This window comes from Zosterops lateralis (assembly GCF_965231275.1).
Source record: "Zosterops lateralis genome assembly, chromosome: 1".
NCBI lineage: Eukaryota > Metazoa > Chordata > Aves > Passeriformes > Zosteropidae > Zosterops > Zosterops lateralis.
This window is the reverse complement of record NC_139762.1, coordinates 91823857-91849210: the sequence shown is the minus strand read 5'-3', so window position 1 is coordinate 91849210 and position 25354 is coordinate 91823857. Positions and strand designations below refer to the sequence as shown.

The window sequence follows — 25354 nt, the reverse complement described above, 5'->3', positions numbered from 1 at the left end:
TAGACTACCCATAGACTTTGGGAAATGGAAGCATTGAAATGTTGTAGCATCTCTCCTATACAGAAAATAACTTTCAAGCGAGGGGTAGTAGCAAGTCAAGGCTGGCTGTAGTACTAAATCAGTACAGCTTCTTCATGATGACATGTTCATGTCTTCAGTTTTTTACTGGCTTCTTCAGTGATTTGAGGAATAAAACCAGATTGGGTGTTTGGGGATCCACCTTCATTTATTATATCATTATATTTATATCAAAGAAGCATTTCTATGTAATTTCTTTTGAAAATATAGTGAAAACCTAGTGAAAGTCCTAGTGTGAAACATTTTGAATGCATTGTAAAGCTAGCTGTCCCATCCATTTATTATATATATTGTGAACCAAAACTCATTCAGTTCTCAATTTAAGAATGTAAGAAACAATCACTTTTGCATATGTTTGCTGTGTAGTCAGATGAGTACATTTTATCTTTCTGAATCATTCCTGGTTATTTTTCTTACTTTCATTTTGAAAATTATATTCTTTCTTCACATTTAGTTTTATTCCTCATCTGATAGCTGTTTACCTTGCTGAAACCAGCATCTAATGATCTTATTTCAGCTTTTACCTGATTTTTACTGTGGGTAAACAGTTAAGAAACTCTGATAATATTGCAGAATTTTCAGTATTAATGAACCCTGTTTTGTTCTGCTAATGGAATATTAATATCTAAAACCAATTAGCACAAGAGACCTAAAAACGAAGAGTTCACGTTAACAAACAAAAAAAAAATCTTCATTAGATGTTTCCAAAGCATTGAGCTGTTGGACTTGTTGGGCAAGCCTTTTTAGGCACTCTAATACAATAAATATATAAAAATATATCTAAGTATCATAATTCAGTTTTATAAATTGACATAAATTTCTGATTTTTTTTTTTACCCAGGGAAATTACCGCTTCATGAAGCTTCTACTGGCTCGTAGAGGGAACTGGATGCAGAAGGACTTAGAGGATATGACACCATTACATTTAACTACACGTCACAAAAGCCCAAAATGTTTAGCTTTGTTGTTAAAACATATGGCACCTGGAGAGGTGGATACCCAGGACAGAAATAAGGTAAAAGTGTTGCTTATTTTAAGACAACTGCTTATTTTAAGATTTGTAGCAACTTTAGAAATTGGTTTTACATCAAGCAGTTGTGAGCAAAAAGCTGTTTGTCATAAACTTTTTCTAGGTCTTCAAAGTAGAAATATTATTATTTTCCTGATGTTAATGGTGTCAAAGTTCATTGCAGTGGCTCCACTGACATTCTCCTTGAGAGTAGTTCCAACAACAGAGGATTCAAAAACCATTCAAGTCTTTCTGTAACATTGTCATCCTTGTTAGAGTCTGGATAGCGTGTGCTTATGTTGCTTTTCTTCCTTTGAAAAAACTCACATTTAGAATCTTTTAATGATAAGAGTCATTAGAAAACTGCCTATAATTACGGCAGTCATTCTGGAGAGGTCATGCTGACTTCATGACCATGCTAATTAATTAACGAAGTTAAGCATAAACCGGCCAAAACCATTTAACAACCTTGCCCGTTCAGCAGATTTCCAAGCCAGTATTTAAAGTGTTGCCAGATTCCCCACAAAACATGGAGTACTTTTCTCCTGGTTCATGTCATGAGCAGTCACAGTAGCAAAAATGGAATTCAGCTTGGTGAAAGATGTTCTCTGGCACAGAGTCCAACCTATTTGATTGACCCTGTTGGGCACACAGCTTTTTCAGTTTCTTTGCTGTAACTGTGCACATCAAAATTGTCAAATATAATTCCTGAACATGAGGGAGAACAGGTATCTTTTACATCTGCTTCTGTATGGGTAACTGACTGGAACTGGTTGTAGGTGAGAGAAGTCAGTGAACCAAGGCTGCCAAAAGTAGCCAAAAGTTTCTGGTTTCATTGCAACTGTCAGTTCCCAGGAATACTGGTCAGCTTCATTTAGTAAATAACACTCATTAATTTATTACAAATTTTTACTGGCACAAGGGTGTGGTGGGACTTTGTTGGAGCCCTTCTTCAGTGAGTAACAAGTAGAAAAAAAGGCTATGCTATCTTATTGTTGTTACCATGGTACTAAGCTAACAGCTAGCACCAAAAAACACAAAGCGATTCCTTTTTGCCTTCTTCCTTTACAGAGAAGTTAAGGATAGGGTAGTGAACTTACACATTCCATGTCACTGTTTAAGGATACTAATCTGGGGTATTGTACTTCTATACACAAATGTCCTGCAGGAGTTATTTCTCTGTTTCCAATCAAAGGAATGTAATGTTTAGTAGGGGCGAGGGGGTAAGAGAGCTGGGAAAAAAATTCATTCTTTATCTTATAACTCTCTGTTGGCAGTTGGTAGAGGTGTGTCTGGTAAACTAAATATTTGTTAATATGGCAATGTTTTTGCTGGTTAAGAAACCCCAACACACTGGTTTGCTTATGTAGTTATGAACATTGATAAGGCCTGTAAAAAAGCTGTTGGCAGTCAGGAATTGGCAATAGGAGCATGGATTGCCTTTTGATGCTTTATTGGACTGCCATGGGTCATTGGGCATTAGATTCAGTAATATTCAACCTCAGAATTCTATGTCATCACAGACAGTAAAGTCAAAACCTTTGTTCAAGATGGATTCAAGTCCAGTGTCAGCATTCAGTGTCACCTTCCCCTAGTGGAGAGTAGTCTTCACCAATTTGTGTTACCCCACCAGAGTTTGAAATTCAAGAGGGACCACACTAATGACTGCAGTTGTTCTATAGTGCTGCTCTGGTGCTGAGGCCTGGGTCAGACAATCATTCTAGCTTGGATGTCATTGCTTAATACCAAGCACAGTTATTTTCTCCAGATCTGAACTGCTGCACTAAGAGCCATCAGGGCAGTGCTAAGTGGCATGCACATTCTTCTCTTGCCAGCAAATCTTCATAAAAAGCAGTTAGTCTCCTACCAGAGATACTTAGGTTCCAAGCATGCAGGCTTCTCAGTTTGGATCTCATATAAGGTGGTGCATCTTAGACCTGTTTCAAACCTCAGTAGCAGAAGGAGTGTGATGATCTGCTCCTACTAAGGTAGATGGGCCACTTGTTCAGCTTTGCTTAAAGCCTATTTTTACAAATTTTCAGTTGCCACCCACCCCAGGTATGTGTGCTCAGTTTTTTGTCAGTCCTCTTTATTGAAGTGTAACAAAAGCTTGCTTATTTACCTGTTGTTTAAAGCTGGTTTTAGCCAACTTTAATTTTCATGTTTCAACAATCTTTCAATGTGTTGAAAATGCTTGTGAAAATTCTATTGCAGCAAACTGCATTGCATTGGAGTGCCTACTACAATAACCCAGAGCATGTGAAACTTCTCATAAAACATGATTCAAATATCGGAATTCCTGATATTGAAGGAAAAATCCCACTTCACTGGGCAGCTAACAACAAGGACCCTAGTGCAATCCACACAGTGAAATGTATTCTGGTAAGAAATTCTGCTATTCTGTATGTATATTACACTTTCTGCCCTTACTACTTTACTTGGATAGAAATATTTTTTTTAATTCTTTGAGATTTCTCGTTTTGGTCATCTGACTCTTTGAGAATGAAATAATTTGCTTCTCCTAATATCCAGAACTTTGTAAGAAATCATCCTAAATATTTTTGCTCTCTCAAAAAGAGTTTGAGTTCTATGGGTGAATGCCTTTGCTCTAAGTCTTGTAAGGAGGAGGAAAGAGGGACTTAAAAGTTTTCCTGGATAAAATGGCTAGTCATATTGCTAATTTCAGTTGGATTTTGCGCACTGATTTATTTGTTATGTGTCTTTCCTTCATTATTTGAAAATTTTATCTAGTTATCTGTACAGAAAATATTAGTTTAATTTGGTTTTTCAAGTTAGAATTCTGGGAAATATTTGATCAATTGTCAGTCAGCCCACAATCAGTTTGAGAGACTTTCTGCGTAATTTTGTGTATGATTTTAATACTGTTTCCTTGATAGCATATTATCTCTTTCTGCAATATTTCATTTTATCTTCTGCAGTGACTGTTATAATGGGTACAATGAAATCCTGTGCTCAGCTTGATTTTTACCTTGATTTTTATTTTGTGAAAATCTCTGCACTTCACTAGCATGGAAAGGTACAGAAGCCTCAATTTAAATTTTCTGTCACATTAAAACAATCTTCCTGTAGCTGTCTTTCAAAGGTCTTTCAGAGCTAGACACATGGTGATTGTACTTTAACTATGAGGACTTGTTTGTCTACCTGCCTGATTAGGTTGCAAACTGAGAATTATACATGAAAATGAAAACTTTCTTTGCTTTTTTTCAAGTCACACTGATAATCTTACAGTAACTGATACTTTTTTTACTTATAAAAATAGTTTTAGAGAAGTTTCCAGCATCTAAAAGATTTTATTACTGTATTACTGCCGTTTATTCAGTATATGTGTAATTTGTATCCAGATGTGAAATAATTTGTTGCAAACAAAATTTTGTCACAAACTTTGAATTTGTATCTACTTTTCTGCCACACTGGAGAAGTAAACTTGCTGCAAAGTACATAAGGATCTCTGTATTTAACTACAGACTGTTTCAAACAAAAGGCAAATATTTCTTAAAGTTGTGTTGGGCTCAGGCAAGAGTGTGACACCCACACAGCCACTCACTCACCTCTTTCGAGGCAGAGAAGGTAGAAGGAAGGCAAGAAGACTTGTGGATGAAGATAATGCCAGCCCAGTATAGAAAGCAAAAGCTGCAGGCAGAAAAGGAAATTTATTCCCTCTTCCCATCAGCAGGCAAATGTCAGCCTTCGAGGAAAATGGAAAAAAAACTTCAGCATGCCTAATCATGCTTGGGAAAACAAATGGAGAAGCCATGAGCATCCTTCCTGCCGTCCCTCTGTCCCTGAGGTTTTTTGCTGAGCATGATATGAAGTATTGCTTGGGTCAGTTTGTGTCAAATGTCCCAGCTGTGTCCTATCCCCTTTGGTCCTCCTTCCTGTCCTGTCCCTTCTGAGTCCGTTCAAGTTTTCAGTAGTGGCAACTGGGTCATAGCTTTCTTCTGGAGGCTTCCAACTCCTGTTTGTTTCTCATGCTGTGTGCAGTGGTATAGAGGCACTTTGGCTGGGCTGAAAAGTGAATTCTTGATTTCATCAAGGCTTTTTCATGCATCAGCTTAATTGTTTATATTGCAGTTAGTTGCATCTATATGTGCTTACTAATGGAGTAAGTTAATAATGAGTTTAAATGAAAAACTAATTTAGCTATGCTGTAAAGTTGATGATACAGAAATGTTGTTATTAGGTAATCAATCTGCTGACTAAATTTTTTGTTGAGTATAAATACCTTGTGGTGGTGGTAGCCTGAATTTAATCCTGTAGTAAGATCTTCTCTCCAAATTGAAATGTTTTTCTTACTTGTCTTGAAGTGACATAGCTTCACAGCACAGCACAGACACAGCAGAGCTCATTCTTCCCCTCCTTTCTTAGCTGCTTTTTGCCATATTACCCAGTTCCAAGTCTATTGTCTAAGCATCATGTTTGATTCTCATTCCTCTCTATGTCTTCTAACTTCATAGTTTTTCACATTCTGCATTGTATTTCTACTGGATGTATCCATAGAGTGAAAATTTCTGTCCTCTTTTGTCTTAACATATAATTGCATTTTTAAGTTCATGGAAGGACTTCTTGTGGTGATAACAATATAAAAGGCAAGTGTCTGTGTCACTATTGCTTCCCCGTTTTTAATTACATCCAACCAAACCATTTGTCTTTGCTTTCTCTAAGCACTGTGCCATTGCCCAGACAGCAGTGAGGCATCAAGGTGTACTTCCAGACTACCTTTGGTGCCTGCTGGCCAAGTTATGAAAAACAGCACTGCTGTTGTTTCTCTCTTGTTATCTTTAACACCGTGGAAGAATTCCCCAGGAAATTCTATTTTCTCTAGTATCCTACTTGGAATTCTCCAGTGCTGCTTTACAAAAACTTTACAAAAGTTTAGCTGCTGGTTTTATCGAGATCACAGTCAATGGTACTGAAAAATACTGTCTTGTTTTTCTGTACTCTGCCCTTCGGGTGTGACCAGATGTTGTCTCCTGTTTATAAATTCTTAAAATTGAGGGTCATCTTTCTGCTTGATATTTGTATAGTACATAGTCCATTGGTATTGTCAAAATAAACAATTATTAAAAGAGCTTAGCTGAATGCTCAGAAAGTATGTTAGGTGTGCAGGGGTGACAGTTACACAGTTAAATTGGTTATATCTGATGTTGAAATCCGTGAAATACAGCCAAAATGGAGCTCAACATATGTAGAAAGTAAACATGTGAAGTAGAGAGAGACTCTAATCTGGAGATCCTCTCATGGTCAACTCCCTTTTCCACCTTTCCAGATTGTGCTTGGTTACATAAAAAACCTTGAGAAGATTTAAGGAGAAAAGAACAGAATAAGGTTCCATTATTATGATGGAAGCCACTGCTTAGTACTGTCTGTCTATTTTGTATCTCTTCTTTTTATTTATTCTTCATGGTAAGAGACATGACATTTGTTTATACAACACTTTCCATTATTGATTACAATGCCATTGTTCTAATTGGCACAGGAAAACGTTTAGCTTCTGTTTCTTCTCTGTATTGTGCTTAAAATATTAATACAGTATGACAGTTTAATTATAGCTAACCAAATCCACTTCAAATCTAAAGGAATTATACTTGTGAATGTAGGCAGAAACAGGCCTAGAAAATTTTAATTTAAGTGGCAAAAAAATTCAAAAAACATGAATACTTTTAAACTAGAATATAATTAGTGACTTTGTTGTTGGAGATTCTGTACCATTTTGCAAAAATAATGCTTTTGAGTATGGGGATGTTTCTTGGCAACATCAATGACTTTAAGCCAGAAGTTTTAGGATTCATTTATTTAGGATGTTGTGCTTCTGGAAAGCTTGAAAATTAGCTGTCAGGATTACATCAGCAAATTATAAGTGAAGAAGCATTTGTTTTCTTGTTTGTCCATTTTGTTCAAACACATTTTCCTCTGGTGGACTTAGAATTTCAGTAATAACTTCTGTGCCTATCATAATTCATGTTTAGCCATTCTTAAAAATGATTCTCATAAAATGAATTTTTGCAGTAGGCTCTATGCTCCCCCTGCTGAGCTCTATGAATAGACAAAAAGTAAATGTATTATCAGTTAGTCTTCTCTTGAGAATTATTAAAGTTAGGGAAGAACATTCAAGTTTTCACTGTAGTGGTTCAGGTAAATGCTTTTGAATGCTTATCAAAAGAAGTGTTACACATCTTTTGGTTATTGTGATTTGTATGTGTAATGTTAATTTTGATTGCATTTTTAGTTGAAAGTCATATTTATCATTTTTTTATGTTTTTAATAGATTTCTGTTATTGTACTGGTGACTACATATATTAGTGAACTCCAGTATGTTTTAAATATATTAATTTTTGACTCTAACAAAATATGGCTGACAGTACTGATAACTGACTTAAAACTGATGAAGTCTTTTGTCTGAGATAGTCAACTTAATTAGCATTGGCAAATGTTATTGCTAAGATACTGTCTATCATCTTTGAAAAGTTATGGAGGACAGGAAAGGTGCCTGAGGGCTGGAGCAAAGCCAGTGTCACTCCAGTGTCTTGAGAAAGGGCCAGGACAACCCAGGAAACTACACGTATCACCTCAATCCCTGGGAAGGTGATGGAACAGCTCCTCCAGGGTCTTACCTCTAAGCATCTGAAGGAAAAGAAGGCTATTAGTAGTCAACATAGATTCACCAAGGGGAAATCATGCTTGACCAATAAGAGAGCCTTCTGTGATGGCAGGACTGGCAGGGTAGATGAGGGAAGATCAGTAGGTGTTGTCCACCTTGACTTCAGCAAGGCTTCTGACACTGTCTCCCATAACAGTGTCACAGGTGAGCTCAGGGAGGGTGGGTTCTCTGAGTGGGCAGCAGGTGGGTGAAGGACTGGCTGAATGTCAGAGCTCAGAGGGTTGTGACCAGTGGCAGTCTGGTTACAGGCCTTATCTAGAAGTGTTCCCCAGAGATCAGTATCAGCCCCAGTCTCTTTCCATGTATTCATTAATAACCTGGCTGAAGGGAAAGACTGTACCCTCAGCAAATTTGCTGATGATATAAAACTGGGAGGAGTGGTTGATACACCACTGTGGTGTGCTACCAGTCAGTGGGACTGCACTGGCCAGAGAGTTGGGCAGAGAGGAGACTCATCTAACCTCAACAAAGGCAAATAGAGAGTCCTGCACCAGGGGAGGAATCACACTGTGCACCAGTGGAAGGACCTGGAGCTCCTGGGGCACAACAGGCTGGCCATGAGCCAGGAGTGTGTCCTGAGGGCCAAGACGGCCATTGGTACCCTGGGATGCATTAGGAAGAGCAATCCCAGGAGGTCAAGGGAGGTGATCTTGCCTAGAGGGTCAGCCCTAGTGAGGCCACGTCTGAAATGCTGTGTCCTGTTCTGGGCTGAGAGAGCTGGGACAGTTCAGCCTGGAGAAGACTGGAAGGGGATCTTACCAATGAGAAATACCTTCAGTGTGGATATCAAGAGGATGGAGCCAGACACTTTTCAGTGGTGCTCAGCAACAGGACAGGGGACAATGGGTACAAAGTGAAGTATGGAATTCCCATTTGAATATGAAGGAAAGCATCTTTACTGAGGTGAAAGGTGACTGAGCATTGGAACAAGCTGCCTAGAGAGGTTGTGGAGTCTTCTTCTCAGGAGGTACCTGAAACTCATCTGGATTTAATTCTGTGCAACCTGCTGTGGTTGAACCTGCTTTAGGTGATCTCCAGAGATCCTTTCTGAAACCAACCATTCTGTAATTCTGTGATTTATCTGCAGTGTACAAATTATGTAGCTCCTTAGATCTAGAAAACTTGCATTAACCAAATATTAGGAGTTTTAACTTGGCACTGTAAGAAAGTAAACAGTAAGAAACAAAGAATTGGGGCATTGCAGAGTTGAAGGTACTACTGCTGTATTGACTTAGCCAGATTGTTCTTAGAAAATACAGGGAAATATAACTCTAACTGTTTGGGGAGTTTTGAGGGGTTTTTTTTATCCATTACATAGGAAATATAGAATGTACAACTTTGGTCGATTAATATTTGCATAGAAACCATAATTCTGGATTTTCCTTTCTTCTCCTTGATTTATTGTTCTCAATATTAGATATTTGTTTTCTGTGTAATAGTAACTACACATCAAATAATGCAAATGCAAGTGATACTACAGCCAATTTGTTGTACCTAGTGGAGTCAAAAGGAAAGATTGCAGTTAGTTTAGTGAGGAAGGGGTCAAGAACTTGCTTTAACAGTTAACAAGCTGCACTGATCACAATCCCTTGCTCCTGTTTCATAAATGTATTGTGATATATAGCGTGGCTCTGTATTTTCAGGAGGATTGCTTTTCTCACTTATCATGGGTTTAAATCCCCTCTAGTGTTGGAAGTTAAAAATCTCAGGACTACATTCCCTTTTAATTGGGAATTAAAAGCACAGGCTTCCCGTGACTTCAGTGAATTGTTCTCATCTGTTGGAAATAGAAAAGCAGACTCACTCTGGTTCATTTAAACTCTTGTTTTGACAATCTTTAACTCTAGATGTTTAGTGTCCATGTGAGTTTCTACTGTATTATTGCTTACCCCTTTTTTTAGTAATACCTCTTTTTTCAGGAAAGTGAAGTTTGAAGTTTGTGTTTCATGGGCCTTTATGATATTTGCTATTTAAAGATCTCTCAAATACTAAGATGATGTTCATTTGTACCTGTTCTGCTGGAAAAGAGTCATGAAGAGAAATCTGTATAGGAAAGCATTTGAGAGATGGAATTATCATAATAGAAAGCTATATAGCTAGGGACCTTATGTGAAAGTAATTTAGCATCTTTTTTTAAGAAAAGATGATGAAAAGTCAAGCTATATCTATTAATGCTTATATTACATGATCAAGTGACTAATCATGAAACTTTAAATGACTTTTTCAATTCAAAATTAAGCCCATTAGAAGTAGATGCATTAACAGAAGTACTCTCTCACTTCTATCCTGTCAGCTAGAAATATAGACATCTTCTTTGGAAATACTTTAGGGGTGTAAAATGCTAGAAGAATATGATAATGAAAGTCATGAAATTAACTTGTGCAAAAAGGGAAGTGTTTTTGGAGAAAATCTGAAGATATATATGTCGTTTTCAATTTGTAAATCATGTAAGAGTTTCTCGTTATTTTCATAAAAGCTAGACTTAAAGTTTCAAAGAACCGTTTAAGGAACCACTTGCACAGTAGACTGATAAAACTATAGGGTATGTACCAGAAACCAGGTCTTGTACAATAATTAAGTATAAAAAAGCATTCCATAAGAAATTCTTGAAAGTAGCCTATACTGTAACAAAAGCATTTGGTTGTAGAGCTACATTCTCCTGAACAAGGAACAGTGTATCTCTCTGAAAAAGCATCTGTAAAGATTGCATAGGTTTTCTCTTCAATTTAAATATTCTTAAAATTTTTGTGGTTTCCTTTATTTTTTAAAGGAAGCTGCACCTACAGAATCTCTGCTTAACTGGCAAGACTATGAAGGACGAACTCCTCTTCATTTTGCTGTTGCAGATGGGAATGTAGCAGTTGTGGATGTCCTGACCTCCTACGAAGGCTGCAATGTCACATCTTATGACAACTTGTTTCGAACTCCCCTCCACTGGGCAGCCTTACTTGGTAAACTGGACAGTGCTGAAGTCACTTAGTCATTAATTAACTGTACTGTTCAATCTTTGTCTCTGATTTTCATTTTATTCCAGCCTGGCAGTATGATAAATAATCTCTTAGAACAATAAGAGTTTCTGCTCAACCAGGATTAGAAGTTTGTGTGTAGACTGCTTATTTTAGCTTTAGATTCTCCAAAGCATTGTATAAAGCATTACTTCAACAGGTTATATATGCTGATGATTTAAGAACTATTAGAGTATATTGAGATTGTTCTTGCATATGCAGCTTTGATCATAGGTTTAAAAAAAAACAGATACTCTGGAACAGTGGTGTCTGCACAGCCCAGCATGAAAGCAACACAATCTATGGCAGTGTATGAAGAAAATATCAGAGCTTCTGTTTATTTTTTTTTCTGAAAAGATAACTTGACTAATATTTCATATACAGATTTAAGCTGGTACCCTTGTTTGGTCCATATGTAAGATGGTCACATGAGGTTTGCCAGGTGCCTGATGAGGGAGCTGAGCTGCTCCACAGTGCAGAGGGGTTGATAGTGGCATCATCAGTCATATGCTCATTTCCAGCCTATTGTGATGTACTGCAGTTTATGTCTGCCTGGTTAAGTGGATTTATGACTATATTATCTAGTTTTTATTAAACTACCCTTCACAAACTAAATAAGGGGCTTAAGAAGATTCCCACAAAGAAAATGCAGATACTCTGATAATGCCAGCACAACTAAACAAGAAAAAATGGCAGACTTGACACTTCTGCTACAAGGTCTTCATCAGACATGCTATGACAATCTAATCAGATCTGACAATGAGTTTTATTTGTAGAGAGTTTTCCTCTGTTTAGATTGTTACCCAGAGATTCAGATGCTCTGTAAATTGTAACCTTGCATATGTGAATTTTGGTTTGGATTTACAAAAACTGGATCCTTGCAAAACAAGTTAAAACCTGGTTAAATGTAAATAGTCTAAATGCAGGGAAACACAACCCATAAAATGACAGACACAAAAGTAATATGATTTAGAAAATTTACCTCCTATTTCCATTCAGGAGGAAAAAATAACCACTGGATAAAAGAATCTTCAAATCGTCTCTCTCCCCTTTTGACAGGCTTCATCCCAATGATCCTTTGGGACATTGCAGACAAAGAATGCCAATACAAGAATCAGATGTTCACTGGAGCGAGTTACTGCAATTCCAGTGGCAATATGTAGTTTGATTATGTTTATTAAAGCAAAAAAGAGAGAAGGGTGTTCTCAAATTTGCATATATGTAGGGATACTGAATTTTAACACAGAAATTGTGAAGCATTTTAAGTGTGATAGGATCAGCTTTCCAAAAAATAGTCATTATCACTTGGTTCTGTCCAAGAAGCAAAATTTATTGTGCGTTGAAATTGATTGTATTTAAGAGAGAAGTTTTGTCTGTTGGAAAAATGGATTGTCTAATCAATGTAGAATAAAGGGGGAAGATATGCCAAGACCTCCAGACTATTCTGTGAACCTGATGAGGTCTCTAGGTAGCATATGCTCTTTGGGAATTTCTGGTTAGTAAATCATTATTAATTTTCAGGGTTATGGTTTTAAGTTGAGGTTAATGTTCTATGTAGATCTTAAAGAGAGTAAGATGTTACTATACAGGTTAACAGTACGAGATTTAAAGCAGTGCAGGGAACTTTAAAGATTTAAAAACTTGCTGCCACATGTTTTCTTAGATATGATGTACTGCATGTGACTGCATCTTAAGGGCATTGTTGCTCCTCTTACCTTTTCTTTTGTGTAGATTAAAGTCACAGGCAAGTTACATCTCTGCTAAATAAAAGTACAACAGAAACCATAGTTCTTGAGCTCAATAAATGAGTTTTAATGTTTACATTAATGGCCAAGCAAGGTCCACCTTTGCACCAATTTCTTCACTGTTGCACCCAATACAATTTTTTCTTTCAACTCCCTCAAGCCTTATTCTCATAGATAATTGAGCTAGACCTCCTGTCCTGATTATGGAGTTAGATTCCCATTTGCTAATTTTCTATCCTGAAAGTTCAGGAATCTTTTTTCAGGCTCAGTACTCCTATGGTTTTTCTGCTAGGATTCTGCTCCAAAGCAACTTCCAGTGAACCTCAATTTGCTTCTTATACTCTTGAGGTGGGAGTAGCATAGCAACATTATATCTCTTTGTTTTGGGTTTTTTTTTGGTTGTAGGAAGGGACAAAATAATGTGATGTTCTGCATCCAGGGTTCTCTTAATGCCTAACAGGAAAGAGGAGCTTTCCTGTATACCCTAAGGCCCCTAGAAGGAAAAAAATCCTCACATGAATCTTCATCCTTTTTGACTCAAGTTACCATTTTCTCTCATTTCTGATACTTTTGTACATATAAAGTCTCAAAGTGCCATTTTACAAGAGAGCTTGCCTAGTCCTCTGTGTCTTAGGTGTTTAAGAGCTACAGACCACAAGTGGAGCACAGCTCCATTCTGTAATTGTGGGTGTTTTCATTACAAATAGTCTAATGCTAGCAGGAAGGTTTACCTACCTTTTCATTTATTCTAAAGTGATTCAAGACAACTGTGCAAAAGTAACAAGCTGCAAAATTGGTTGCTTTTCTGACATATGAGGTACTGGGAGTTTTCACCTGTAAAATCAGAGCGGTTTTATAGTATTGCTTAAAATACCAAGTCATTAAGATACTCTGTGAGCTGCATATGCCAACAGAAACAAGTATATGACTGGACTGGTTGACTTTAGTAGAAATATACTGTATTTGTCTTTGTTTTCCTGTCTGTGAAGTGAGTATAAAGTTTATCCATTCTTCAAAAGTGTTGTGATTTTAATCTCAAAATATTTTAATCTGATTTTAGGGAAGGACTTGTGTGTGAGCTTGTTTATAGCAGCTGGTAGTAGACTAGCCTCTGATTCTGCTATACATTCTCAGATGAAATTTTAGTTAAATTAAACCTGAGTGAAGAATTTACACTCGATTTCTGTAAAACAATGTGATGTGTGATGAAATTGCAGCATTGGTTTAGCTTGTCTTTTAATGCAGATGGACAAATGCTCATCATCATCAGCCTATGCTCACTTTATTTCTTACTGACCTGTCACTCAAATGCAGCATCTCAATTGAGTTATTATAAGCTTTTTCTGGAAATATTTGACCAATTCATTACAAAGCTAATATCTTAGCTATCTGGCCGGTTACTGCTTGTTTCTTTATTTAGGGAAAAGCTCTGGTGATTTCTGTTAAAAGAAATATTGTATTTATAAATCATTCTGATTTATAGATGCCTCCCAAAAATGACAATACAGAATATGGCACTAGAGCACTATTGGGAAGAAAGTACATGACAGACTTAATAGTTCAAATATCAAATCTTATGTTTCTCTCTTACATTTAAACTATAATGACTACAACATAAGTATATGACTATTTATTAAAGTCTAGTCTTTTTCTTCTGTTTTGTTTGAGTTTAGTTTTTTTGTTTGTCAGCGTATTTTTTAAACTTCCTTTTTAACTAAGCTTTTTATTGACATTAGGATTTGATACAAATTTGTTTTTATTATATTATTTTTCTCAGGTCATGCACAGATTGTCCATCTCTTATTAGAAAGAAATAAGTTTGGAACTATCCCATCTGACAGTCAAGGTGCAACACCCCTACATTATGCAGCTCAGAGCAACTTTGCTGTAAGTACAACATACCCTAAATGCGAAGTAAATATATCTTGCTGAAATCTTTACAGTTTAGCAGAGTGCTTGAGTTGTTTTTGAAATCATATAAACACAGTGTTGTTGGCATGAGTTAATTCAGAGTTCTCTTATGCTATGTGATACAAATGTGGTTAATTTCAAACTATTAAAAGATAGATTTACAAAAACTAACCTTCTGTACAAAAAAAAGGCCATTTGAGTTTTATGTTTGCATCAGAATACACAATAGTCATTCAGTTACTTCAACAGAAATCAGAATGACACCTACTATTTCACAGTGCTTTCAGGTTTTAGGACTCATTATAATGAAGAATAAGGAGTAATAATGTATCTAGAGTAAGATGACCTGTAGGAGTATTTGCACAGCTGCTGCAGGACCAGTCAAACCAGTCTTTGCATTCAAGAAGGTGATTAATTTATGAATATTTGGCATTATGAATGAACTGTTGTCTCATGAAGTTTGGCTAAAGAGCTGAGTGCCTTTTGTCATAATTCTTCAGGAACACTATATTTTTTAAATTTTTAAAAATATTTTTTAAACTCAGACAACAAAGAACATTGGTTTCTCAGACAGCTTAATTCCTATACTTTGGAATAATAGGTAATTTTTTTTCCCAGAGCAAGATCAGATACAGTAGAGCCAAGTATAAAACTCAGCACTTCAATGATTGCCAGTCACATATGTTGCAGAAGTAATTCTCAAGCACTGGAAATTAAGAAAGCTTTACTTAAGCTCCTTTACCTCTCATTGTTTTCATACCCTCCCTTTACAGAAAGGGTAATTTAATGCCTAATTAATGCAATAGTTATGTAGTCCACATTGAAGTGTTTTCATAGCAGGGATAGTAATTTGAGTCTTTCTTGCATACCTACATGTTAACAAGGAAAATAAAAAGGAAAATTTAAATGCCCTTGAGGATAATTCAAGTTAACAAATCCAGAAGTAATACTGAAAGAGGGAACAGACCAATATCTTTGCTCCCTTGTGAGAGTGAGTTTTGGGGCTTTGGTGGGGTTTTTTTGTAGGTGGTCTTAAGACCATCCAGATATTTTTTAAATTCAGACTTCTATTGAAGCATATCTCTCTGTGTAATCTTCACTTTAGAGAACGTTTTGTTGATGCTGATTTTTGTCCATTTAGGGCCATGTACAATTTGAGCCTAACTCACGCATCTAAAATATTTGTGTTGTAAAAGCCTTTCTTTCATGTTTGAGTTAGCCTCATTAAAAAAAAAAAAAAAAGGTTTTGTTTACCATCTGGTGATTATCTCCACATTCTTTTATCTTGTGAGATTTTTTTCTTTTCTGTATTGATGTATTTCTAAAATAAAGTAAGATTTTTCATACTGACTTTCTTTCCCTGGGCTTGATTCAATTGAATGAAACATCTTCATTATGTCACTGCTTTTTGATCCCATCAGCCAGCCAAACTGTGATATCATCTGTGTTTTAAGTGGAAATAAAGTACATGGTAGAATCAGACATCCTTATGTAATCCTGTGATGAACGTACTGTTTTCCGTCTTACAAGAAAAATGTCCCAGGAGAGTTTCATTCAGATCTGCTAGCCTCTTTTAGTTGGTGATGTACTCAACAGCCCCTGCCTAAATGATGTCTGAGTCTGTTTTGACCAGTCCAGTTGTTTCTGAGCAGAATTATTTGTGCATATCATTGAGTAATTCCCACCACTGCACTCCATATACATGGTCAAACAACTGAGTGGAGATACATCCATGTTTGTTCTGGCAGTAGCATCTCTATACTCACGGTTTGAGAGCTGCATTGTTGTTCTATTCAGTCTGCCCAACTTTGGTTAGGTGTGTTTTTTCTCATTTAAAATGGGATGTTTCGTAGTCCCTAACAAGAAGAAGATTTGGGGTTTTTTTGTTTATGGTAAATATTTGCATGACTTTCAGTTTTATTTGCTTTGATATCTTGCTCTTTGCTCTATTTCTCTGTGGGTTGCTTACTATAATACGACATTCTTGGGTTTTTTTAAAGACTGAAAAGATTTAGCCAGTGTTTAATTTATGTGAAGAATTTGTTCCCTAAGACTAACTTATACCCACTTACTAGAGACAGGAAAAGTTCTAGAAGAAGAGACATTACCTAATATAACTACCCAAATTTAGGTGTCTTGGGTATGCCACAGGAGGTCCCAAGGAACATTGCTATTTAAATTTTTGAACTTCATGTGTGAAGGAAGATCAGAGAATCTTTATTTCCAGATCACAGAATATTCTGAGTGGAAAGGGACCCACAAGGATCGTCAAGTCTGGCTCTTAAGTGAATGGCCCAAACAGGGATTAAACCCAGGTGTTATTAGCACCATGCTCTAACCAACTGAGCTAAGATGCTTCATATTGATTTTAGTATGCAGGAATAATGTTTTGGTGTTTTTTTTAATTTTCCTAGAGGTGTTCAAAACAATGTACTTTTCTTTCATATATTTATATAGATTGTTCTAGTAAGTGAAATGTGGATACCCTGTCTTATTTTTAAATATTCGAAAATAATATGTAGTATTTTTCAGTTTCCTGATAGCCCAGAATTAAATGTTTCACATTTAACTCTCTCCTTTGCTATTATTTTTCAGCTTTGTTGTTTATGTTGTTTCCTCCACGTTTTTTAGTAGTGTTAGAATACATGTGATCTTTCATAACAAAATACATGTAGAATCAAACTGATTGTTACTTCTGTTTTCTGATTTGCTAATCATTCCAGTGTAATTTAATTTTGTTTTGTTTTCAAGTTGCAGTAACTTCATTTTGGAAAACAATGCTTTTAGCACTGTGGGATTTTCTTCCACTTTTTCCAATAAAAAGCTGTAGAAAAGAAAGAGTCATTGAAAGAAGCGCTGCTTTGCCAAAAATTAATGGAAAAATAAAATATTTGTATTTTTTAGAACATGTCTCAATATTGAAGAAGTGCAGCCTTTGCAGTGCTTCTCACTCTGTGGGATTTCCAGCAGTGCAGAGCCCTGGGAGGGTGCTGAGTTTCAGCCTAATGAGAGGCTGTTTGTGTCTGAGGTGTAGTAGTAGTCAGTGTGAGTACACAGAGCTATAAACTCATGCTGGGTTTGTGTGGAAAGCTTTATGCTTCCATCTCTCCTTGCTTCTGGCTGGACTTTTTCACAATAAACTGGTAGTTCAGACCTAAATTCACAAAGCTGTAAGGATCTTAGATGAGTAGCATAGAATAAATGCAAAATTTCCTATTTCTTTAGAGGGATGAAATAGTAAGTAGTAGTGAAAAAACAAATCCAAATTGATCCATGGTTCTTAGGCATTCAAACACCTTCATGATTAAAAAAATTTAGTTCATTATAGCCAGGAAATTCCTATCCTACCCAGAGTAGTGATAGAGCTATTGTGGGGTCACACAGAGGAATGGCTAAGATACTGTTAATAATAAAATATTAAGTAAAATAATGAAACCTGGGTTTTTTTCATGGTTTTATTGGCTAGCCTACCAGTGACTCATATCAGATGTTTCCCAGCTGTTACATACACAGCCTTTTAAGGCATTAGGTAGAAAAGGGAAAATCTTCCTTTTATTCTTTTTCTAATAGTTGTGACTTTCTCTCCCTTCCTTTCCTGGGTGACTCACTAAGAATCTAGCAGCAGGTTAAACAAGTGGAATTGTTTGCTGACAGCTAAACACAAACACATTTAAAGAAATATAAGAAATAAAGAAAACACAAAAGCATTTAAAGAAATAATTATTTTTTTCTCTTGATTTGAGATTTTAGTTTAACAGTTAAAGTGGAAAGACAAGACTCAGGTGTAAAGATTTCCTTAATATTTTCTGATTTATAGTATTTCAGTAATTAGTAACCTGATGATGTTAATAAACATTAGAAATATGTCTATGTTGACACTTTTTTAAAATAAAATTTTAGAGACAGGCAAGGTAAAATATTTCCATGTGCAGTTGTATTTATAATTGGAGAGAAAAAAATATTGGGAAAATATTTTGAAAGAACATTGTTTTCAGGGTAAGTTCAGGTTAGGCATGAGAAGGAATTTCTTCACAGAAAGGCTGATTGAATGTTGGAATGGGGTGGTGCAGTCACAAGGCCTGGAGGTATTTAAGGAGAGATGGGGCTTGGCACTCAGTGCCATGGTCTGGTTGACACTGAGGTGTTGGACTTAAAGATCTCAGAGATCTTTTCCAACCTAAAGGATTCTGTAATTTTTTCATCACAGCATTACAGTCATGTTTTGATAAACTCATGATATTTTTCCCATTGCTTTCTTCACAGAGACTGCAGTGTCTTTTTGCTTCCTTGTGATGAACATGTTGTATTTGACACTGAAAAGAAAAAAGTGTTAAATGACAGTGTTAAACTCGTAGTTAAGGATGCACTATGATCGTTGGCAAGGGAAAAGGCATAGCAGAAGATACAGTGCTCCTGTTGAGCTATTACTCTTTATAAATATAAAAAGAAAAATGAAGCTTTGATTTGCTTCATAAACAGCTACATGAAACAATAGTTTCTTGTTGTTGCAGATTCCTTTTAATGTTAATTTCAACAGTATGTCTTTTCAGGAAACAGTTGAAGTATTTTTGAAACATCCTTCTGTAAAAGATGACTCAGATCTTGAGGGAAGAACGTCCTTCATGTGGGCAGCTGGCAAAGGCAGTGATGATGTCATTAGGACTATGCTGACTTTAAAATTGGATATTGATATCAACATGACAGACAAATACGCCGGCACAGGTAAGATGCTTTACAGTAGAGAGCCACTGCATATTTCCAGTCTGTGTGATTTCCACCAAGTGGAAACAGTGTTAGAATCTATATTAATGTTTTTCTAAATGTGTACTTCAATAGTGAAACCATTTCTGCATTTGTTTAACTATATGTATGAATCAGTTCGTTGCCTTATTGTGGGAAAGAAACAAACCTTTTCTGCACAGATTGGAACAGTTAATTTGAAATGTAGTAAGAAGAAAGGTACTGCAATGCTATTTAGTTAGTTCTGTAATCCTGTGGAAGGAAGAGCTGTTCTGTAATTTGAAGAATAAAATGAGACATAGTTGCATAAAAAGCTCTTCCTGAAAATGCCTGTTCAAAAATGTATTTGACAGTACACAAATACTTTGAAACAATACAGAGCCCACTAACCAGTGAAGTAGCTAAATTGTCATCAGGAAAATCATTCCATAGTTACTTGTAAAGCTAGTGAAATAAAGATTAGAGCTGTTGCACTTCTGTTGTCCAAACAAGAGATCAAACTTGATATCCCCCAAATTTATCATCCTGTTATCTGCCTGAAATAAAAGATAAGTAGGCAACACACTGTTTCAGGATTCAAGCATGCAAGTAGCAAAATACAGAATTTCCTGTAATAACTATGAATTTGTCTCCTTTAAGGAAAAAAAAAAAATTGGTAGAAACATTGTACCTACGTAGTGCTTTCAACAAAAACAGAATAACAGTTCTGACAGGTGAGAGAGACAGGTGTTGAAGTGTTTATATATTCAACAGTGTTGGAAATTTAGGAAAAGTAGTTGAGTTGTATAGTATGCTGATGGCATCTGAATGAAAAAACAGGAGAATGTGGATATATTTGGTATAAAATTGTTTGGGTTTGATAGCAGGGCTTCAGGGTAAGCTCTCTGTGGGGAGATCAGGAACTACCCAATGCCTGATACAGTCACAGAGTTAGAAGTGCAAAAAATATATGTGTCAGGGTTGTGTTTCAGGATTTGAAACTTAGTATGCATCAATATTATTTTCATGTTATAAACTGAATTTTTAAAGTTTCCTTCGATAATATGCTGTATCTTAACAAAAAGCAATTTATAGTTAACATAAAATCCTGTTTAAATAGCTGAATTCTTGTTTTTCTTACAATGTAACACACACAAAATAAATCAGTCTTTTGAAGTTGCGATAGTTTGAAATTTTTGAGTGTAAGAAATAGTGCAACCAATCTCAGTCTTCATGTTTGATGACATTACCAACTAAATATTCTACAATTTTAATCTTATTTCATCTTTTATCAGTCTCACCTACAGTTGCTAGTTCCCTTTCAAATACCTCTCAGTATTTGTTTCAGACCTTAAGGTGCAGCAATGTTGTTGTAACTGTGCAAACCTCCTTACAAAGGGGTTTTTTCTTTGCAGGCAAAAATCGGTAATCACATACTGTGTTTCTGAAATTACTCAGGTGTGGATTTCATGCTTGAATAATTCAGGTGGTTGGCTTTATTATCTTTCAGTCTTAAACCTTTCCTAGCGGTGATATGTAATCACCTTTTAATCTCGGTTTCGTTGTAGGGCTTTTAATCCAAGGAAATGAATGGGTTTTCCATTTGCTTGTGAGTGCGGTTGTGTAGAACACAGGAATAGTTTGGAAAATGGGGAGCTGTGCTGCCCAGCAGCCCGAGCTGCACCATTGTGCCACCGAGTGCATGGCATGGCCCTTATTATAGCCAGCTCTAAACATAAAAGGGAGCCCACCAGTAAATCACTCTCTGATTTATTTTCTTTTCCCCCAAAGGACTTTAATCATTCCCAAGTTTTCGTGCGGGAAAAGCAGTGTTTTAGGACGGGGAACTCTGCATTAATAGCAAATAGCACACATGCCTCCGTGCCCGGGATACAGTTGCTGAGCAGAGTTCAAGGCTGTGCTTTTCTGACTTTTGTGTGCGGACTCAGTTCAGCTGGGTTGTACCGTTGCGTTAACGCAGCCTTTTGCATTTACTCAAAAAGAGCAAGCTCTCCATTGAGCTCCGCTAGAACATCGAGACTCTGGGCATTGTGTAGGAAAATGACACCAAGGGAAAGGAATTTCCCTCCTCTCGGAGATGGGCGCTGCAGGAGCATTACAGGGGCAGCTTTATAGCTCTGCCGTCACTGCGCACAATGGAGAGGGCTCTGTCTGTCGGCTGAACAAAGGGCCCATTGTCACCAGCTGGCTGAAGAATCTCTTCAGTCACCGTGACTCCATCACAGAAAATTTGGCTTACAAGAAAATATTGAGCACAAAGTGCGAAACAAGATGCCTGCGTCAGAATGAGTGATAGGGGGGAAGAACTGGCCAAGCTGACACAGCAGCTCTTTTTCTATTGTATTGTTACACACACCCCATGTGTCATCTGATGGAGTGGTTTACTGCCTTCGGTTTCATAAGGGATTCAGGACAAAAACCAGAACCTAGAGTTTATTGTGAGGTCAGGCCATGAAAACCAGGCCCATCCGAGTGTACGGCGCGGCAGGGATCCCATCCCTGTCCAGTTCCTACTGATATCCACCCACCCGCAGTGCCTGCTGCACAGGCACTCACTCCTCACCCGCGCCAGGAGCTCCCTGCGCTGTTAGCCTGCTGCACTTCAACTTAAATCAGTGTCCTCTCAAAGGCATGATTTCAATTTTCACTTCTCAGAGTGTCTCTGGCCCTGACCCCAGTGCTTGGTCCCTGTCACAATGTCACTATCACTTACTTTGTGACTCTTTCAAGGCAGCAAACACCAGCTGGATTCGGGTCAACGACAGCAGGAACAACCTGGGCACTTTAGCAGGGCCTGTGTAACAGGTTGTGCTGGGTTTCTATCTCATGAGCTGTACTGGTTGTAAACAGTAGCTGGCAAATACAAAAATGCTCTTTTTATATTCTGGCTGTGGTTCAAGAAGCTGCTCCTTCTAATGCTGGTCTTTGTGGTGTACATTTCTGTATAAGGTCTCTGCTGGATCCTGACCCTGTCTGTTCTAACATCAAACAACTATGGGCATGTAGGTAATGTCACGGCCCCACATTTTGTTTGCATGAGTAGATTCAGTTCTCACTAAGCATGAATATTTCTGAAATTTCATGGGGAAATATGAGTTCACTTTATTAAATGCACACTTATAAACCATATGGTTTTGTTGTTTTATTCTATATTATTTTGATTTTATTGTCTATAAAATGTTCTACATTTAAGGCAGCATGAGAATGTAGGCTGTCTGATTTGACTGCTGATTGTAGGAAATAACCCAAACCATTTTTGAAGTCAAACTATAAGTGAAACCACCAATACATGTGTTCTCCATTGGTTTGGAATCTCATTGCTGTGTGCAGTTCTTTCCTTCAAAAAGAGACATGAACTGGTCATTCTCAACTCTGGCTGACAGTGCCTGCAGGATGCTGTGTTAGGCAATAGCAACTCCAGTCACAGGGCACCACATCTTTACCTGAGTTCTGAAGTAGCAGCATCTGGTCTTTCTGTAATTTTTTTCTTTTTCTTGAAGAAAACAGGGAGCCAGAGATACTGTGCAAGATATGATGTGATGGTCTTGCTACATAATTTCATATAAAATTTTCTCCAAGTAATTCTGGAACAAAAAAGGGGTGCAAGGCAGTGTAGGAACAGCTGACTGGTTTTATGAAGTTAGTTTTAATTGATACAACTTTGCTTACTTGAAAGAAAAAAGTCATTTTCAGGAAAGCATTGAAGAAATACTGAAAGCTTTCTTTCACTGGTGGTGGGCAATCTCAGAAATGCAACAAAACAGAGGTAGAAGTAAATCATGTTATGTTCTCTTAATCAGAAGCTGCTATTCTTCCACAAATCCTCACTATAAGCCAATCTTGGTGATGTTAAATGTAAAATGTCTATTTGTGCAAGTTGGAGACATGTTTCAGGACTAGAGTTTTTCTGCTTGTTGCTTGTATGGCAAGAAAGTTACATCATCACTTGTTATGATTGTTCAGTTTCTTGAGGTTGAAAAGTACTTTAGCCACCCGAATAGTTGTAATAAATTTTTATTTATTAATTTTTAGACTGTTCTAATTGTGGACCTCTAAAGCTCATGGTGCTGTGGTTTCTCTTTCCCTACTACTTTATTCTTCCAGCACTGCACGCTGCTGCCCTTTCTGGCCACGTCAGCACAGTGAAACTGCTGCTGGAGCATAAGGCACAGGTGGATGCTCTGGATGTGATGAAACACACCCCACTTTTCCGAGCCTGTGAGATGGGCCACAAGGAAGTGATTCAAACACTCATTAAAGGTCAGCTCTCAGGGCTTTACAAACCTGTTCAGAGTTCTGCTGCTGCTTCCTATGGGAATGGGAAATAAACAGCTGAGCAAGAAGTGGGGTAGGAAATTGCTTCCTTAAAGCAGGTTTTGTTTGTAAGTTCCCCTTGTGAAATAGCTCTAGTGAATCTAAAAGATTATCAGTGTTGTGCAAAATGGCTAGAAGTGTTAAATACAAAACTTTCAAATTTGGGATTGTTCTTTTCACAGTTCATTTCTGCCTAAGCCTTTGCAAGTACATTCTAGTCTCTCAAACCAACTCTTCCCTTTCTTTGGTTTTTGTTTGGGTTTTTTTCCCCCCAGTAAATAAGACCAAATTAAGCTTTCTTCACTTTTGTGAAAAACCATTTTTAAAGTTCTTTGAAGACCTTTTAAAGTGAATCTTTATTTTTTTTAATGTAGATAAATATCAAAAGTCCCACATCATTAATATTTTCTTCTGGTTGGTTTTTTAAAGCAGCATTTTGTTTGTAGGCAGAAATAGGATTTAGATAGTTGTAAAATATCTGCTGAAGGGTAAGAAGTACAGTGAAAGAACAGTGGCATCTTAGATGCAAAATTCTGTCATTTTAGATTCCCAGAAACATCTCTACTTCAGACTTTATCTCACTTATAGATAAATGAAGTATCCAGGCTAAATTTTCCATCAACCAGCCTTTCTTACTGAAAAGTGTGCTTCCTTGCATGATCTGCTGGGCATATTTTAGCCTCCTGTTAAGATCTTCCTCCCACTCCCTGTGCCATTTAGCTTTTGTAGATGCAAGAAGCTTGGCTATCAGAATCTGAGTTATGTTTAATTAAATATTTTATGATATAGAGAGTCATTGTTGCTGGTTATTTCAAGTTCTTGTATTTGTGGAGTTTTACTTTTGTGCAGAATTTTTACATCTTGCAAGAACATATAGAGAAATTAACTGCATAAAAGAGTCTTAGCATGCTTGAATTTAAAAAATAAGCTTATTTTAAAAATTATTACATTGTGAATATTTTATCTTATCTGTTTTAGAGCTTTAAAAAGACATTTAATCTGAAATTCAATTTTTAGAAGTTATTTTGTTGTTAAGAAAAGTTCTACTGAAAATTCATAGACCTAAAACAAATAAAATAGGTGTTTCTTAGGAATTTGGTAAGTCTGCATATTCTAAAGCATATTAGAGGATAGTCAGAAGATTGTAAAAAAGTTAGGTGCCTGACCCTCTTTGAAACTTTTTTCATTCCCAATTAATTTTGATTTAAGTTTTAGGATTTGAGTAACAAAATTGAAGTTGCTTTCCAAACTACTTCTCTGAATTGTCAGTTTATGAAATAAATTCTAGTTGAACATAAACTCACTCTTTTCTTGACATTCAACAGTATTTTCTTTTTGTGCTCAAAAATGTATTTGTTTTTACAGGAGGAGCAAGAGTAGATTTGGTTGACCAGGATGGCCATTCACCCCTTCACTGGGCAGCCCTGGGAGGAAATGCTGACGTGTGCCAAATCCTGATAGAAAATAAAATCAACCCTAATGTGCAGGATTATGCAGGTAGAACACCTCTGCAGTGTGCAGCTTATGGAGGTTACATTAACTGCATGGTAGTGTTACTGGAAAACAATGCAGATCCAAATATTCAGGATAAAGAGGTATGTTGTTCTTCACTGATGTATATAATTAACTTTAGAATAACCGTAAATTGAAACATTTTCCTTTTCTTCAAGGTCATTCTCTTTTCCAGGACATAGAAACATCTGTGCTGCTGTTTGTCACAAAAGGAAATGCATCCTTGGTGTCGTTTTCCCTAAGCCTTCACTTCTAAAATCTCGAAAGAAAAGTAGTATTTTAATATGTAGCCTGAATTGAAGATTTGTATTTTTCAATGATCACTTTTGGTTTTTCCTTATGGAAGTGTGATCATATGAGG

The 25354-nt window shown here is 36.7% G+C and overlaps 1 protein-coding gene across 2 annotated transcripts in view; it reads left to right on the top strand.

Annotated features, from left to right (window-relative positions):
* The window catches only part of INVS (inversin), an 82254-nt gene that overhangs the window by 35009 nt on the left and 21891 nt on the right, over positions 1 to 25354 (top strand). For both annotated transcript variants that reach the window (XM_083877764.1, XM_083877763.1), the window contains exons 4-10: positions 920 to 1093; positions 3302 to 3469; positions 10537 to 10717; positions 14294 to 14403; positions 18978 to 19149; positions 23272 to 23427; positions 24847 to 25076. In XM_083877764.1, the coding sequence (XP_083733890.1) occupies positions 920 to 1093; positions 3302 to 3469; positions 10537 to 10717; positions 14294 to 14403; positions 18978 to 19149; positions 23272 to 23427; positions 24847 to 25076 (1191 nt within the window). The remainder of the gene's footprint in view (positions 1 to 919; positions 1094 to 3301; positions 3470 to 10536; positions 10718 to 14293; positions 14404 to 18977; positions 19150 to 23271; positions 23428 to 24846; positions 25077 to 25354) is intronic.